General features: G+C 38.8%; 1 protein-coding gene across 1 annotated transcript in view; it reads left to right on the top strand.

The window, feature by feature from the left end:
- Positions 1 to 18,027, top strand: part of CPPED1 (calcineurin like phosphoesterase domain containing 1) — a 39,369-nt gene that overhangs the window by 16,080 nt on the left and 5,262 nt on the right. Inside the window, exon 3 of the mRNA XM_030958220.1 lies at positions 8,484 to 8,906. Coding sequence (XP_030814080.1) covers positions 8,484 to 8,906 — 423 coding nt within the window. The remainder of the gene's footprint in view (positions 1 to 8,483; positions 8,907 to 18,027) is intronic.

Here is an 18,027-nt window from a genome sequence, read left to right as displayed (position 1 = left end):
CAGCTCAGTTCAGCTAATTACAATTTTGGGCAACAGTATGTTCTTTATGTGAAAAGTGAAGCTGCATGTCTCCTCCAAATTATATACCCTATCCTCTCTCCCATGCAGTGTTTCTTCGTATAATAAAACAGGCAACGATGCGCAACAAGATTTTAAAACCAGGTGCCAAATGTTGGGATTCTGAGTTCATATTTAGACAGCAAGTAAGTGACAGTTTTTCAAATCAGTACTTCTCCATTTGACTCCTGCTTGACAATTTGATTATCAGAATATGAGATGAGATGGGCATACTGCCTTTTATACAATTAGTCCCCCTTATGAGCTGTGACACGTCCACAGAGGAGAGTGAAGTTATTTGCATTCAGAATAGACAAGCTGCAGAGCTGAGGAACATCAGAACTGATGGTTCTGGTGGCCAGACAGTGGTATGGCTTCATTTCTGTTTATAATCACTGTAGCATTTGAAGGCATCCTCTCTCCTGGGAGAATCACAACTGCATTAGCTTGAGCTTCTTTCCCATGCCCAAATTGGATGTGCAACTGCCGTGGTCCAAAATATTTGTCTCTCTCTTTCTGTCAAATATGGAGTGCCTTAACTTGACTCCCTCCAAAAATGTAATTTTTATAGACAATAAATCTTGAGACACAGACTGCAGTATATAATTGCAAACACCTTACAGGGTAACTCTAAGAAAACCTCTTTAATTTGCCTGATTTTCTAGACTGGGGAAAGCACATACCATAGCAAATGTTCCTAGTCAAAGCATTATTGTTTAAAACCTATTTGTGAATGTTCTGATTTCTCTTAATTAAAAAACCATTTTGGGCTGGTCAGGAAAGGTCAGTGAATACTTTGTTTGTGTAAGAGCTGAAGTTGGTAGGTCCCAGGAAGTCTTACCTGTCTGTCTTTTGGTCCAGGATTCACTAAAAAAGGAGCACTGAAGAAATGTCCAGTTTTATCACACTTGATAAAGTCCACAGTCATTTGACCATGTGTGTTCTTCCTTGTTAGGAGTATTGCCCAGGCCTTTGCTGTGCAGAGCTGTGCATTTGCAGCTGCTTTGCAGCAGCTGGGCTGTCCTTGGCCAGGCAGGTGCTGCACTCGTGCTTGTTGTGTCACACAGGGCTGGCGTGGTCACACTGCAGGGACGAGGTGTTGGGAGCTGGAGATCTGCTGCTGGTGGGTTTTGCACACAGCATGAGAGAGGAGTTGTACTGCTGAAATCTGCATGCAAATGCACAAGCTGCCATTTTTACATTTGTGAACTGAATAAATTACAGAGAAATGTCAGGTCCAATTCAAGTTCTTAATGCTATATACAGTGATTTGGTAAGACATTCCACAAAGGGAAAAACCTGTGAACTGCTTTTAATACTGCTTTTAAACTACCATTAAATAACCAATTTTGCTAAAACAAAGGATCATTAATTTATTTTTAAAATTTGGCCAGATAAAATTAGGCTGCACTGCTAGCCCTTAAGTGAGGCGTGTATATAAGGAGATATTTTGTCAAGTTTTAATTTTTAACTAAAAATATAGTAATTCTCAAAAACATCCCCTTCTCATCTAGAAGGCAAGAGCATGCATGCTGATGTTTGTTTTGTCCATATAATAAGCATATGAGGAGGTCAAAAAATAGTCTTAAAATAGGCTCCACCTTTAAAAATGGCTGTAAGCATTTCACCTTTACTATATTTACCTTTTTTGCTATTTGAACTGTCTGCTTGGCTCACTAACAAAAGCAAGTTTGTGTATTTTTTTAGCTCCCAGCAGCGTGGCACAGCTGGGGAGGAGGCAGCTGTATTCCAGTGTCACTTGCAGTTTCAGCAAAATTGTCAGCTAAATCCCAATTCCTGAATCTTTGTCAGTGGAGAATTGTAATTGAGCATGAAGTAGAAAGGACACAGATCGACTTTTTAGGTGCAAGGCAGAAGCAGAGGCTTTCAAATGTTTATACTGAATCAGGGTATAGGTAAAGGTTGTACTTGTTTGTGTGCAAGGTAACATTTCTATTAATGTGTCACTGCCTGATCGATAGGGCACTGCTTAGGTGTGACCTAGTTTCCTGACCACAAGGTAGTGTAATCTAACTAAACTCACTGAATCTGTTTCTTCTGCTGTTGTAACCTAACTCTGATCTGCTTGGTAGGATGGAATCCAAACCAAAATGATAGTTGGCTCTTTTGTTCTCCAAATTCTTGCACCAGTGTTAATTAATAATGGCTAAGAATTTGGGTAAGCAGCACATTATTTGTTAAATATCTAATAATAACTGTTTAAAGAAATACCACTGTGGTTGCGTAAATAAACATTTTGTAGTAATTATCTGATTCTAGTAAAACCTAATGGAGCGTTCAAAGCCTCAAACAGCTTACTGTGAAATTAAATTTGCTCTAATCAGCCCAGAGTAGGGAAGCATCAGAGATCTCCACACAAGTCCAACAGGCTTATATTGCAGAGAAACCACTGGGCTGTCAGAAGCAAATGTTTAATCGTCAGGAAGTAGACATTTATTTGTATTTTAGACCATGTTCTCTAGTCTAGTCTACAGTTGAATTTAGAAATCTGATAAGCAGATTGATATCTCTGAATATTAAAATCTTGGAGATGTAATTAGCTACACAATTTTCTCAGATCTTACATTTATGATACAAGTACTAGAGACAGTACTAAAAATCTAGTACAAGTACTGGATCTTTTTATGAGGTTTTTTATATTAAGTTAGGTTTTGGTACTGTAGCATAAAGGGTTTTTTTTCTGTTTGTGATGATTTCATCAGAAGCACAGACCCAAAGGCAGTGGTGGCCTGTGCTTGCTGTGACAGCTCTGTGTTGCTGGGAGGTGAGCAAGGATAAGAGCAGAGTTGAGCTTAAGTGAAGGATAATACTTATTTTCACAGCAGAACATGGAGCAGTAAATGCCATGAATTAGGTTGTTCTGTGGGCACCTGTGTGGCTGGCACTCAGAAAAATGTCAGCGTTTGCAGCCATTATAGTTAATGTCATGCACTGAAACCAGGAGCAGTTGATCCCATAATAGGCTTCCTTGTTCAGTTGGGAATTTTGTAATTGCTTTAATGTAATAATTGTTCATTATTAGCTTAAACTAGAGTTAAAATTTCTTCTTGTTTTAATGCTCAAAGTTATATAATAAAATAAATTTATATTTTCATGTAGGAAAATGTTTGTGTGATCATTTTTGAACCTCAAAACAGATTTCAAATGTACTGAAAAAGTCACAGCTGTAGACAAATGATTATTACAGATTCTGCTTTTCACTGGAGCTAATGAAATGAGGTTCTTTGTAAGTTATACTGAGTAGTCAATCAGTTTGTTCAGGAGTGAATATAGTAATATTTACATTATTTTTAACTGTATAATTTTTTGTTCATCATAAAATTGTCTTCAGGCTGTTTGAAGATTAGAAATATATATGTCTAAAGAAGAAAGAGGAGACATTTTAGCTACTACAGCACAGACTAAAGCAAAAAAACCTATTTCAGAACATGACCATAAATGGGATTATTAAAATGGATCTGCTTATTCCTGCACATAATAGTTTGGAATGCACAGTTGCATTAGTTCATTACAGCAGACACCAGAGGGGAAGTTTTTTAAGTTTAAAGCAAGAAACAATGAAGAGCACTAGTAAGACTGAACTGGGTGCCAGAGAGGTTTCCTTTCTATGCAGTGCCCTGTCCATTATCACATTTTTGTAGCCTCCCAGGACAAAAGAGAACGTGGGGACCAGAGTGTTTCATTCCACTCACGGCCAAGAGAATCACTTTTATGGGATGATCAGTTGTAGAGATGAGCAGAGGGAGGAGTCTGGCCCTGGCAGTCAGGAGGAGTCGCCTGATTGATGGGATGGGGAAGGGCAGGAGAGAAGGCAGCACAGTGAGGAACAGTGTCAGAGCTCTGGGGTGGGGAAGCTCCATCTGCATCAGTGCTCTGAAGAGATGCTGTGGGTTGTGCTTTGAAAAATGGCAAGATTGGAGCTCAGAGTTTTATGTTAATGCAAAGCAGTCAGATGTAGCTGCAGGAGGAGCCTGGCAGCTACGGTGTGGTGTTGATGATTCCATTGGGTTTGGACCTGTGATGTCTTCCAAGTGACAGTGGCCCCAGTGGGGCTGTCCCTGGGGAGGGGTCAGCAGACAGGGACGATGTAGGATCTTCCTTGTAGCCCTCTTAGTCTGGAGCCAACAGCCAGGTAGGTATCCAAGGCAAGAGCAGAGATGAAAGGCAGTCCTAGTCTGACAGGAGGGGGCTGCTTTCCCACAGAGATGGAGGTAACAGTTACATTTCCTCCAGAGCATGTTTGAGTATAGCCTTGGACCCCCTTGTCCCTAGAAATTTAGGGAACAGTGCTAGGGGAGGTCCTTTAAATGGAGGAGTAGGGCAACTGCAGACAGTCATGAAAACACAAAACAGGACAAATGTCTCAAGACTCAAAATAGTTAGGCTCTTTGATTGAAGCAATTGTGATGCACTGTAAGGCCCAGGAAAATACACAAATCTATCTGTTGTTATTTTTTAACAATCATGTGATTGCTGTCATCAATAATTAGTTGTCTTTTGATGTCACAGTACTTCTGGTATCATCATAAATTACAGAAGCAATGGACCCAGTGTTTTTCTAAATCTTATTTTCATAGCTGGTGTTTTGACATTTTCTATTTTGCTTTTATCAAATGTAGGTACTATTTCTATTTGATGTTTTCTATAGTATTTTTGTCTGCAGTGGATGCAGTCTCTTGGGTTAAATGTTGAACAGATTGCAGTTGTCACATCAGGGCCTTTCAAGAGTGTTGCTGGCATAAAACTTGATTTTTCTTTTTTTTCTTCTTCAAACTGAAAATTTGTGCTTTCCATTAAAAAACAATGTGATTGCAGCTCTTCTAAGTTTGGGACACTTAAGATACATTAAAATACTGAAACTGAGTAATGAGAAATCCAGGAAATGATTGTGCCACATTTTTGCATATTGTTAAATTCTTTGAAGATGTCTGAGCTAAAGGCTTCTCTTGCCTTGGGGGGAGTACTTGGACTTCACCCAACACCAAGCCAGGAATGCCTGGGGGTACCACCTCATAGTGGCATCATAATCCCCCCCTTCCCCCTCCTGATTCATATCAGTAGAAAAACTGGTGCTATTGTGAATTAATTGATAATGTTTCATTTGGAATTCTTCTGGAGAAAAAGTTACAGTGTTGTTGGGGGTTACTGTACAGGAAGGGTTGTGTTACACAAAAATTGCCATCAGCATTGCAGATACAGCTTGGGGGGAAACAGTGCTCTAAGTTGTTTGTAATAGCTGGTACCTTACAAAAACTAAACCCAACCCGATCTTACACTGGTGCACCCTTCTGTGGAATACCAAAGAAATTGTAACTAAGGATTAGTACCTAAAGGATTATTTATTTGGCAGAATAATCTGTAATTCTGCTGACTGAAGACAGCTCCAGCAAAAGTGCTGTAGAAGTACTGTGTTGAAATGTGCTCTTTCAGTGTGTGAAGAAGGCTGCTTGTCTTGGTTCCTTTAAGCAGGACAGAACACTGGAGCTGTTGAGGCAAACAGGGATACACAGCAGAAAACAAAAGGCATGGTGACATTGCACCTTCATGCTCCTGTTTACATCACTCAGCTTTCAAAAATGATAGGCTGGGAAGCTGTGGAAAATTGCACACAACTGCACCAGCAACAGTTCTCACTTTCGTGTTTTTCATAAAAGCCAAGCTGCCCTTTATGGGCTATTAATTTGTGAAATATTTTATCTCAGGGCAAAACTTTATTCACACAACCTAGCATAAAGACAGAAAATTGTGGCCCAGAATTTAAAAATGTCACTGCAGATGATGCCAGGATAAACATCACAGAAATTTATTTCAGTTGCATCTACCCTGGCACTTCACAAATAATTTTTTTTGTATTGCCTTTTGGCACTATATTATTTTCCTATTCACCTACAACAAAGCTCCCTCTAAGCCAAAAAAATACATGTCCATCAAACAGAAATGTTCTTCATAAAAATTTGAATAATTAGATATTATAAATCTGTGCCTGAGAGAGATTAAAAGGATATTTTTTTATGCTGTGGCAGAGACCACTTTAATTTTCCGGTGGCTTTCTTCTTTACCACTGTCATTCTCTTCTTTACCTGTTCCTTACCTCAGATGTAAACTGGGGAGGTGCCTCAGGAGGGCTCCAGTGGGACACATTTTGTGTTGTGGTGGTGCAGCTCGGGGCCGCTGGGACAGCTGAGCCCTTCCTCTCCAGCACTGCACCAAGGGCTCCTGAGACATTCCTCCACTTTTTCCCACTTTTATCTCTGTGGGATTCTCTTCTTTTGAAGTTGTTTTGACCTTCTGCCAAGCAGGTCAAGCCAAGATGCAGTTGTTCTAAACCAATCTCTCCTTAGTAGGATTTCCTAGGCTCTTGGGCAGAGACCTTGTTTTCCATTTTGAGCAATCTGTTTTCTGCAATAAACACTGAATATGTTTCTCTGTTGCTATAGAAATAATATTTCATTAAATGAGGGAATCAGTGCCCTGCTGTTGGCAAATCTAATCTAAGTGTTAGTCTCTAGAGTTTGAATTTCACCACTGGGAAGAGGTATACATAATTCTGCAAATTATTTCTGTAACTTTTGCATAAATGTCTTTATACTCTGCAACTGTTAGCTAAATTTCCCAAAGTGATAGCATGGAGTTTAACATGGTATAATGTGTTTACATGGATCTGAACAGAGCCTTCCCCCTTTGCATTTCCCCGCCCTCCTTCCCCCATATATTTTCATATTTAGAGCTTGGAATTTCCAACTCTTTCCATAGGAAAATGGGAAGTGGCAGTAAAAGCAGCACTCTCAGCCAGGTTCCTTACCCCGTGGACAGCAGTGTGCCAGGTTTATTTGAATTTTTGGTTTTATTTTTAAGAATTCAGCATCTCCAAGTAATATAGTTGTTATTTGCCCTGTATTTTTCTGGGATTAACAAGAACAGCCTAAATTACCATTAATATACCCCAAAAAGTGATCTGCTCTCCACTACTTTCTAGACTCCCCTGGGTATCCTATGCTCAGTATTTGTCAAGTTACTCAAAGATTTTCCTACAATAACTCTTTACCCTCTGCAGCAGTGAAACCCAAGAGAGTTGTGGATTTTGACTTAATGCACCTCATATCAATGTCCTTACATTTAGCCACAATTTAGACCTAATATGGGGGGTTTTTTCTCAGTATTTTTATAAGGCTGTAGAATTCTGGTAATAGCAATAAGGTGGTACTAAAGCCTGTAACTGTAAGGTATGTAAAACAAAATATTTGTTAATAAGGGTCAGTGTTTGTCAACATATTCATCATGAGTAGTTTGAAGAAATTGTAAAAACCCTTTTATCTCATAAAATACAGGAGTTGTAATACAGGAACCCATTTATGCATTTCTGTGTATAAGGTTTGTGTGTAGTTAGGAAAGTAAAACACAATTAAAAGTACCTGATGATTGATTGGCACAGACCTGTGTGCAAGTGTATGTTAGAAACCTGAATTCAGAGTTCTTGTAAAAATTCTGTTGCAGTTTTTGGTTAAAAAATGGAATTATTATTCCTGAAATGGGCCCATACTAGATGTGTGTTACATATTGCAGGACAAAACCAATTTATAAATGTTCATTTAATTAATTAATAATAATCATATCAATGGCCTGTAATTAAAGATTAGTCTTTAGAAAACATAGGAAAATCTCTGTAATCATTAGAAGAAAATTACTATCCTTTTAAAACTTCTTTCTAAATTCCTTCAGTGATTGTAAATCAGTCTGTCCATACAATAAATCTTCATAGGCTGGGACAAATTCCTGACATCCAGAAGAGTGCCTATATGGATATGCATATTAATATAAATAAATTGCAGAGAAAACTAGCAAAGTACACAACTTTTTTTTTATTTTAATGTCATTGTTATTATTAATAGAGACTCATAATATAAATAAGTCATCACAAGACACTGATTAAATTTTTGCCGTTAAAATAGTTCTTGTAATGAAAAAAGAAAAAAAAAACCAACCAACAACCCTTAATTTTGTTGCACAGCCATAAAATATAAGCCAGAAGTTGGCCTGGTTTTTACCCTTGTGCTGTTGCACCATCCAGGGCTGCTGCATTTTTTCACCACATCATGAGTCTGCAGATGAAAAGAACCAGCTGCAGCTCCTGGTGCAAAGCAGTGGCCATGGCATCACCTTCTGCTGTGCTCTCTGCTGGGTGCTGTCCAGAGCCTGCCTTCAGGGCAGCTCCTGGAAATGGCTGCAGCCTTGGGAGGGAGGGGCTGGGCTGGGTGGATGCACAGGCATAAAGTGGAGATGTTTTCATCATGGTCACATCTAATACACAATATTTTCTTACTATGCACAGTTCCATAAACAAAACCTAACAATGATGGTGAGAAATAAACATAAACATTCAAATATTTTGTATTTTTTTTCTTTAGGAACCCGATGGAAAAAAAACCAAGAGCAAGATTTAAAGAATGTTCTGAAAAACACTGACCAGGACATACCACTGGTATTTGTCAGTGGGAATCACGATATTGGCAATACTCCATCCAGAGAAACCATAGATGATTATTGCCAGAACTGGGGAGATGACTACTTCAGCTTTTGGGTTGGAGGTGTTTTCTTTCTTGTGTTGAATTCTCAGCTATACTTTGATTCCTCCAAGTGCCCTGAGTTAAGGCAAGCCCAGGATGCCTGGCTCGATGAGCAGCTGGCTGTTGCTGCAAAGCAGAAATGCAAGCACATAATTGTGTTTCAGCACATCCCTTTGTTTCTGAGCCAACCTGATGAAGATGATGATTACTTCAACTTGGAGAAATCAGTTCGTCAGGAGATAATGGAAAAGTTTCATAAAGCAGGTATTTTCTCAGACTTTCCTACTCTTGAATTTTTGTTTCAGATTGTTAATGGCTCTGCTGCCAGACAAAATACATTTAACTTAAATGGTACTGTTTTCAAGGAATTTTTGAATACAGCTTATAAGCCTCATTGTTTCCCACAGATCAAAATTATCAACTGAATCTACTTTCCTGTAAAAAGTATTGGACAAAATTTAAAACTTTGAGTGAAAAGTAAAAAGCTAAACATGAAAAGTTCCTTAGCATAAATAGCAAGGTTTCCATTTTTCAAGTACTGACAGATACAAGACAACCTGAGTTTTTCCTGCCTACAGAGGGGAAGATCAGGTATTGCCATAGGAGAAAAATACAGAATTTATGTTTTACATAAAACATGGAAACAGAATTCAGAATTACCTTGGAGGTTGCTTTCTCCCACACTGAGCCAATTTTAAACCAAGAGTGTAAGGCACCCCAGATTTATTCAGTGTTAAAACAAGTCTTGCTCTGCTAAAATCAATCCTTTGCACATCCCTTTCTAATAGGGGCCATGTCTGGGATGAAGGGCAGGTGGAGCATGTGCTAAATGAGTAATTGTACCAAATCCCTCAGCTTTGTGTGATGCCACTTGAGTGCCATGGAGACAGACACAGTACACAGCTACTCCTCCATGCTGTTCCCATTGTTTTCTGGTAATTGCCTTCATGTTCCTGGAGTGTGCCAGTCCCTCAAAATTTCCTGCCATCCTGCCATCACTGCATCAGAATGTCATTTTCTCTGTATCTATAAGAGAGCACATTATTTGGATTGCTGAACAATGCAAATTTTTTATGATCTTGTTCCCAATTTACTATCTAATTGCTAAGCCTGGCCTCATCCAACTCAGCCTAATTTCCAAGCTCTCAGTCTCCTACTGTTTCCCATCAGTGGGGCCAAAATTCACAGCTATCTGAGGGCTCTCCAGGGCACTGATATGTTTGCAGATTCAAGATTTACAAGTGGGACTTTTTTCTCATAAGGAGACATGCTGAGAACACCTCATATCTTTTCATTTTTGTGTTAGTGTTAATATAGTGGGAAGTGTTGCTCCTGGAGAGCTGGGCAGCTGTGACTGCCTGTGTACCATGGACTGCAGCACATCCTAGTTCATGGGTGTATCCCAGGAAACTGGCATGAATGTGGGAACCAAAGCAGTTCTTTGCTAGGATTTTCTGTCATCCATTTGGTTTACTAACATTTGACAACACTCACTACTGGGAGCATAATTCATCAAGAGGTGAAAGAAACATTTTCACTGTAACGTTGTTATATTGTGGTGTTTCTTAGAAGGGTGTCCAGAGGCTTAACCAAAAGTTGGGAAGGCTTCAAATGGTGGTATGGAATGGGAATGAGCAATACAGCTCTAGGGAAGAAATTCCCAAACTCCTTTCTGTGCCACCTTTCTGTTCCCTCCATCATTTCTCCTTGTGCCCCTCATTCCCATCTCTAATAATTTGTTTGGTCCTTAATGGGTGTGTTTAAACGCTGATCTTTGGCATGCTCCTTACTAAACATTGACTCAGTAGGTAACATTTGCAAGCCAATAATCAAACATTTTGCTAATGAAATGAATACAGAGAACAAGCAGCTCAGTAACTCAGACTGCTGAGAAAAATGAGCTGGATCAAAAGTTGGCTCAGAGTTACCTTAGTAACAGGTGCGTTCTGTTTCCATTTTATTATTCTGTTTAAGAGCAGCTTTTGTGAGACCACTGAGGTCTCAGTGGGTTGCAGAGAGGCTGTTGGCTTGGTGGCATAGAGGCACAGAGATGCAAGGACACCACTTGTTTTCTGAACCTCTGCTTTGCTAAAGAACAATCAAGTTTAGCACATCATTAGACACAACTGGTTTTCCCCCAGTTCATTTCATACATTCGTGGAGGATTAAAACACAGGATATTGCCATTGAAATCACAACATACTTTGCTTTTTTAAATTTAGAAATTTGGTATAACTATTTATTCTGGAAAACAAAAAAGTCAGTGTGCCTTTTTAGGAGACCACCAGGCTACCACTATTCTTCTCCCCCAACCTGTCACCAGTCCTTCCTTCCTCCCTTCCTTCTGCCTCTTGCTGTTTCAGTGCTTGTAACCATGTTTATTGTGTCATTATGTCAGTAACATGCCTGGTTTAGGGTGTTTGGCATCATAAGATGGGCATCATATTTCAGTTCTTTATAACCCAGGATCAAACCTGGAATTACCCCAGTTCTCATGTTTATACTTTTTCTAGAAGTGTCAAACATGGAGGCATAACTCAGCAGGTTAAAGAGGTACAGGAAAGGAAAGATAATCTAGTCATTCAGGTCTTTATGGGAACAAAGAAATTCATCTGGATTGTGTAGGAAATAGATACTTAAAGTATGGTCGTATTGGTCATATGGTCACAGGTGCTTTAAACTGAGGTATGCAACTTCAGAAAATTTTTATTTTCATTCCAAAGCCCAGATCTTCTGTAGTTATTATTTTCTAATCACTCCCATGTTACATAATGGTTTTGTTGTAAGTATCTGCTCATTACAAGCAGAGATAAAAGACTAACTGTAGAGGCTACATCTGGTATGAAATACTGAATTGCATTTCTCACATTAGAAGTGTCCTTAACAGTTGGGCTAATTAAAGATAAAATCATGTCCTTATGATAAATATTTATAATTGAAAATCTGGCACTTGTAAATATGTATTACTACTGTGCAAAGTTAAACCATACTTGTAAGCTGCATGTGGAAGAAATCCTGCTAGACCATGGTTTTTTAAATGAGAACTGTTGTCCTTGAAAATGTGATTTTGGTCACAGTGAAAACCAACTCAGTTGAGAGCAGAGTTAAGGATTTAAGCAGAGATACCTCTCTGAAGGTGTATTGGTATAACTTCTGCAAGTTAAGCCAAAGTTGTCAAAGCTCTGTCTCTTCCACATGCAAACATTAAGTACAGAAAAATCCCGTGTGCAAGAGCTGTGAAAGAGCTGACCTGATGTTCTCATCTGTGACATCTGCTGGAGTCACTCGACTCTGCTGCAAGAAATGCATATTCAGCTTTTAAGGATTTTACAGTGCTGATATAAATAGGTTTCCTCATAGCATTGTAGGGAAAATAAAGTAGTAATGGTCTAGCCAAAAAATCTGGTCTGCAAGTCATGTGTCTTTGATAAACATAAGCAGCAAATTAAGTTTTCAAATCAGGCAGTTTATGTAATAGAAGACCTACTTTTTCTTACATACCTCATTCCAGTAAAATTTTCTTAGGACATTAAATATTTTTTCTATGACCTGAAAAGTATGTATATTTTTGGTGAGCTATATACAGTCTTTTAAAGATGTCTTGTCCTTAGAACCATCACTGACACACTGAGCATTACTTATATTAGGTAATACAATCTAGTAATAAATGTTTCTTAATGGCACAAATCAACTAAAGCATATAAGCAAATGTCTAAACGTGTTTAGCAGCTCTGTTGAATAAAACCTAAATTAATAGATGGTTTTTCACCAACAGGGTTGAAAAGAGATCTTGTTTCAGAGTTAGATTAAGAATATGTGGTCTATGTAGCTGAGATGCATCTTAAAGAAAATAACTAGACCAGAGATAGAAACATACAGAAGGAAATTCCCTACAGTCTTCAGGTTTTTTTAATTAAAAAGTTTTAAATTCATCCAAGTGTCTTCAAAGCAATTTTTCAGATGTGGTTAAAAGTATTTAATGTGCACACAGGGGCAAAAATAACAACCTAACTTCATTAAATGGTATATTTTTTCATTATATTTGTGACTGGAGGTGCTGTAACTTCTAACACCTTTACTCATTAAAAGTGTGTGATATATCTACATTCTCCTCTTAGAAATGTTGTGACAGGAGAGCAGTGTTAAAAGAAGAAGAAGCTCTCAGAACATCCACAGCTGAGATATATTTGAGCACAGAATTAAAGCATGGAGTGTTGAAAGCTGTTGTTTCTAAAATTTACCAGACAACATATGCTATGTTTCATTATTTTCTTTGTTGTGTAATCAGAGTTGACAGGGAAGTAATATTTTCATCTTCTTGCCATTGAGACCTCAATTTTGGCAAAGCCCATACATTGAGTGAGTAATCCCATTGCTTATGTGTCAGTATTTATGATAATTTGAATACTCTCAACTTCAGTGATTTAGATCAACCTCTTTCAAGATTGCAGTTATGCACTTATGGCCCAGGTGGAGTGACCACATTTGATATATTCTATGTAAGAACCGTTTCCCAGGTATAGTAATGGAAATCTTGCATGGACATACACAAACATAGATTTTTTAAATTGTTTTTTCAGAAATTCAGCAGCAAGTACAAAATACATATAGTCTGTAAGGACATTAAGTGATATTTTTTCTCGGAAAAAAATTTTAAATCAGTTTTATCCACTGGGCTAAAGCTTCTTCTTGATCCTTAGAGCACACAGCAACCCAGGACTATTTGGGGTTTGTGCCAGCTCTGTGAGAAAGCATCACTTTCAAATGGAAAACAGTGGGCATTCACAAGAGGCATTCACAAAAATGAACTTGAAGAACAGAGTCATCTTCTAGAGACAGGACCTTGAAAGGCTTATTTAGACCAGTGCTCTGGAATCACCCTCTGGCTGTTTTTCCTCTGATTATATAGGAAAAACAAGTGACACCAAAATCCTTTTCTCTGTAGCTCTATTTAGTATTGTCTTATAGAAAGAAGCTTTCAACATCAATATACTTTTCAAAATAATATTTGGTCTCCTACTTACACTGACCAACTGACCACCAGCCACACCAAACTCTCGATTCTTTAGGCTACAAAGCAAATTTAAGAGAGAGGTTTCCTGCACGTTTGCAGGATAATGTTTGCAAACAAGAGTGCATGGGATATTTCTATTGAGATGCTTATAGAGCTGTGCAGTGTAAATTCTAATTACTCAGTTCTCTTTTATTCATACAGCCCTTCTGAGAAGGGGCAACAGAGAGCTTCCAAAGGGCTCCACAAAATAATTCTGTGTGCTACTGAGGGCTGACCAAAGAGCTTATGAAAGAGAGGATGTTGATCCCAATACTTACCAGTGGGACTGTTTCCATCTTCTGGTGCTCTGTTGGGAAATTATTGTTGTTTTTTTTTTTAGCAGATTCTGAGAGCTGCCTGAGCACTGAGCAGTTAACTGTGCTGTGACTGATGCTTTCACATCTTTCTTTGCTGCTGTAACACCTGCTTGGCAGATGAGGCAATGGGAGCACTCTGAAATTGCAGTGAGATAAAATCAATTCTATTCCACTGAAGAGATTTTGTTTTCAAAGACTTCTAAATATTATTATTCCTTGTATAGCACTGGAGTCTTGAAAAGATGAGATACACCACGTGCCCGGGGGAGAAAAAAAGGTGCAGCAAAAAATGCCTATGGTTAATGTGGCTCTTGTAGGGAAGCTGAAAGAACATCATTTTGGAGTGCAAAATTGTTGAGAAAACAGGTATTACTCTTGAACCAGCCACATTGTTCAGCACTTCAGACAGCAGCTGTACTCTGCAAGTGAAAGGAAGGAAGAAAAGCCAGTTTGTGCCTGAAACTCCAGGGAAAATGTTCAGATCAATTTATCCATATGACTTAAATGGTTGTATTTGCCAGAAACACTGCCTTTTACAAAATACCTGTGTACTGTAACCTGTGTGGGGGTGTACACACACATCTCAGAGTAGCATCTCCCTGTGCCTGGATACTTACTTGGTTCTCCTCTCTTTGAAAACTATGACAGGGTACAAGAGTGTTGATAGCATTCCGATCCTCCAACACAATTTAATGTCTTTGCAGAACTGCTTCTGCTTTGGCTGTACTGGTGCTCTCCTTAGCTCCTGCACTTTTGGGGACAAATGTATCCAGGATCAGCTTTTTCTAGTCTGTTCTCTTTCTTCAATCCTTCAATCCTTTGCTGAGAAACAAATTTGTGTGGTAACCCATGGATTTTTGGATAGACATAACTCTATTTAAAATCTAATTTTACCATTAAACTTGAACAGCTAACTGTAAAGCAGAGTAATGGGAGCAGAATGAGGGTCTCAATAGCCCAGTCTCCTGCTGCTCCTACTCCCCAAACTCTTGTGAAGGGCACAGGATAGAAAAGTGCATAATGGTATTTTTTTCCCAGGCCTCTTCCCACCTCCAAGACTTTTTCTTTCAAGGACTTACTGTGTCATATTAATGTTACCAACATAATGCAATTTAGTGATTCCTCTCTGGATTTGTTCAGTTGATTTGTGAAAACTTCCAGCTTTCACAATGGTCTGCAGGAGGGAATTTCATGTTTCACAGCTCTCTGAAGAAATGCTGCCTTTTGTTTGCTGTGAACTTCACCTGCTGTCTGGATGGAGAGCCATCAACCAGTACATGAAATGCAGTGAACAGTGATTCATGTCTGCAGTTACTGTAAAAAATAGTTCATTAATCAGCACTTAAAAGGTGATAATCTGAACCATGTGATAAATTTCGTAGTTCAGTCAGAACCACTTTTTTCCCCCAAATTCTCTACAGAGAGCATGGAAAGAGAGGCAAGGTCTGTACTGTACCCATTACATATTTATTATGTCATTCATATTGCACTAATTTAGCCTTCTCCTTCTTTTACAGTCTCATTTGCTTTTGCTGAGAAAAGCATTTATTTAATTGAAGGCTCAGTCTAAATAAAGCATGGTACTGATTGCCTATGCTGATTATTCCAGGCATTCTCCTTCTAATTTGGAAAATCTGCTTGCTTTTCTTTGGTTTATTTTTATGTTGGTAATTTTTTTCTTGTATTTTTACTCTGTCCATAGTGCTGGGTTGAGCAGTTTGATTTCCAGCTGAGGTGAGGTCAGTCACATTTTGGACACAGCAAACCTGCCTCAAAAATGGGGTTTGTACATTTGGAACTAAAGTTGGAAAACAGCTTCTTCTGAATTCAGGGGTTTTGGAATCAAGCCATAGAAGTGAGTGTAATTACAGAAATTGGAGTCAGACACCCCTGGAATTTAAACTAGCTCAAGTCTGAATTACAACCCAATATTATCTGATTATGTGAGAAAAACTGTTTCCCAGGTACATGTTTCTTTGGGGTTTTTGAGGAAAACCTGGGTGCATTGTTTTCCATCCAGTGTCACTGCAACTCAGTTTCCCTGGAGACTGGGGCTCAGCCTGTATTTCTTGAATTAAACTAGAAAACAGTAAATTTTTCACGAAGTTAAGAAAAGAAGTGTTACCTGTTAGACAAAATCTTACTGTTGCATGGTTACGGAATACACCTGTTTGTTTAATAAAGCAAAGAAATGATTTGGCTGGCATTTCTTGTTTAAAATGATACACTAACATGATTTAACTATTCCTGAAATAGAAAAGCTGGTCAAAACACTGAATAGAAAAGTTATGGCTGTTTGTTGGGCCCCACAGAGAAGAAAGGCCAGGGTCCCCCTTCTTCCTGCCCAGATGGAGTTGAAAACATGCCCAGTCTTCCATGTCCTTACATTTTTCTAAGCTACAGAAGACAGCAGGAGAGTCCCAAGTTAAGGGAACTTGGGAGTCTGGGAATTACAGGACTGCAGCTGCACAATAAGCTCCAACAGGGATGTTATCACTCAGGGGAATTGCCCATGAGACACAGCTAAATGCCTTTGTTCTCTTACAATGCAATTGCATCAAAATCATGCTGACCCTTTTCCCTGGTGCCACAGGGAAGGGTTTTTCTGAGTGATAAATGATAATTTGTAGAAAGAGTATGCTGCACTTTCTGTAAAATAATCTCAGCTTCTCCTGCTAACAGACAAACTGCCTCCTGCACAATACTCACTTGTAGTTTCTTTTTGTGTAATGAAGTATTTTCTCACCTGGTTCTTGTCAGGAATAAAATCAACAGTGTGCTAACAACGCTGGGATAGCTAAAGTTTTCTTCTCATTTTCTTCAGTACCTCCAGGGCTGAAAAAGGTCCTGACTATTTCAGTTAGGACTTGGTTTCTTTCAGAACACTCCTCTGCTTTAGGTTGCTTGGGAGCTCAGAAGTGCTGTAAGATGGCCACAGTTACAGAGAATAATCTCTATAAAATCAGAGCTGCTGCAGGCTGTGAGGATGTGATGGTTGTACACAGGCAGCTGCTTCTGAGCCTGCTCGGATCCCTTGGATCTCCTGATCCTTTTCTGTGCATATCCAGAGCAGAGGTCAGAGAGTTGTGTAGGCACCTTTCCCTGTTGGGCAGTGGATCAGTAGTACCTGTTACACCCTCTCTGTAAGAAAAGCACCTTTTAACACGTTGTGCTGGTGTGGGTCACAGAACCTCAAGAGAGAACAGAAAAAGAGAAGATGGGAAATGCTGATAAAAATTGTCCCATTTCCCAAAGCTGATAAAGTGAGGAAGATGTAAATCAACAAGAGCTTGGTGAAGCTCTACTACTTATTTGGAGAGCTGGCTGTAGAAAGCAGATGCAGAAAATGAGAGAGGGGGGCAAAGTGTTCAGAGGCACTTTTGAATTTCCTTTTGAAAAATGACTGCAGTAGAAACCATGAGTCAAGTGTTCATAATGTGGTTTTGACTTGGAAAAAGGTATCCAATTAAAATATGAACTTAGTTTTGAAATGCTATTAAAATAGAGTTGTGCTGTAAAGATTCTGCCTATGAAACAGGTAGCATCAAAGGCAGGATGCTAAACTGCATGAGCTGGGAACTCCCCTCCCCAGCACTCCCCTCTTACCTTGCCTCATCCGCTGAGGCCATAATGCAGTCTGTCAATTAGCATAAAACCAAAGTGTTTATGTGCTTTTTTCATGGTTGAGCTGATGAAAAGTCTAAGGCTTATCAACATATTTAAGTATTACATCACATGACTCTTTAACAATCCTTGTTTGGGTTTGTTGTTGCATCATTAATAATTTTTGCTAAGTAGGTTGCTCTGGGCTCAAAGAACTTGTACCAAAATAGGTATTTCATTCTTTAGTAGGGATGCATTATTCTGAAGGGAAAAATAGTTATCATCAGATCTTTGGGAAAGGAAAATCTTTTTGTCTTTTAGATTTAGCTTTTTCAGATCAGAACTAAAAAGGACATTTTGTGCTTGATCAGAAAGTGATGGCAAATTGAATGGCAGGAGAACAGCTTTGGTT

This window comes from Camarhynchus parvulus, chromosome 14 (genome assembly GCF_901933205.1).
Source record: "Camarhynchus parvulus chromosome 14, STF_HiC, whole genome shotgun sequence".
Classification (NCBI taxonomy): Eukaryota; Metazoa; Chordata; class Aves; order Passeriformes; family Thraupidae; genus Camarhynchus; species Camarhynchus parvulus.
This window is presented reverse-complemented; position numbering and strand designations above follow the sequence as displayed.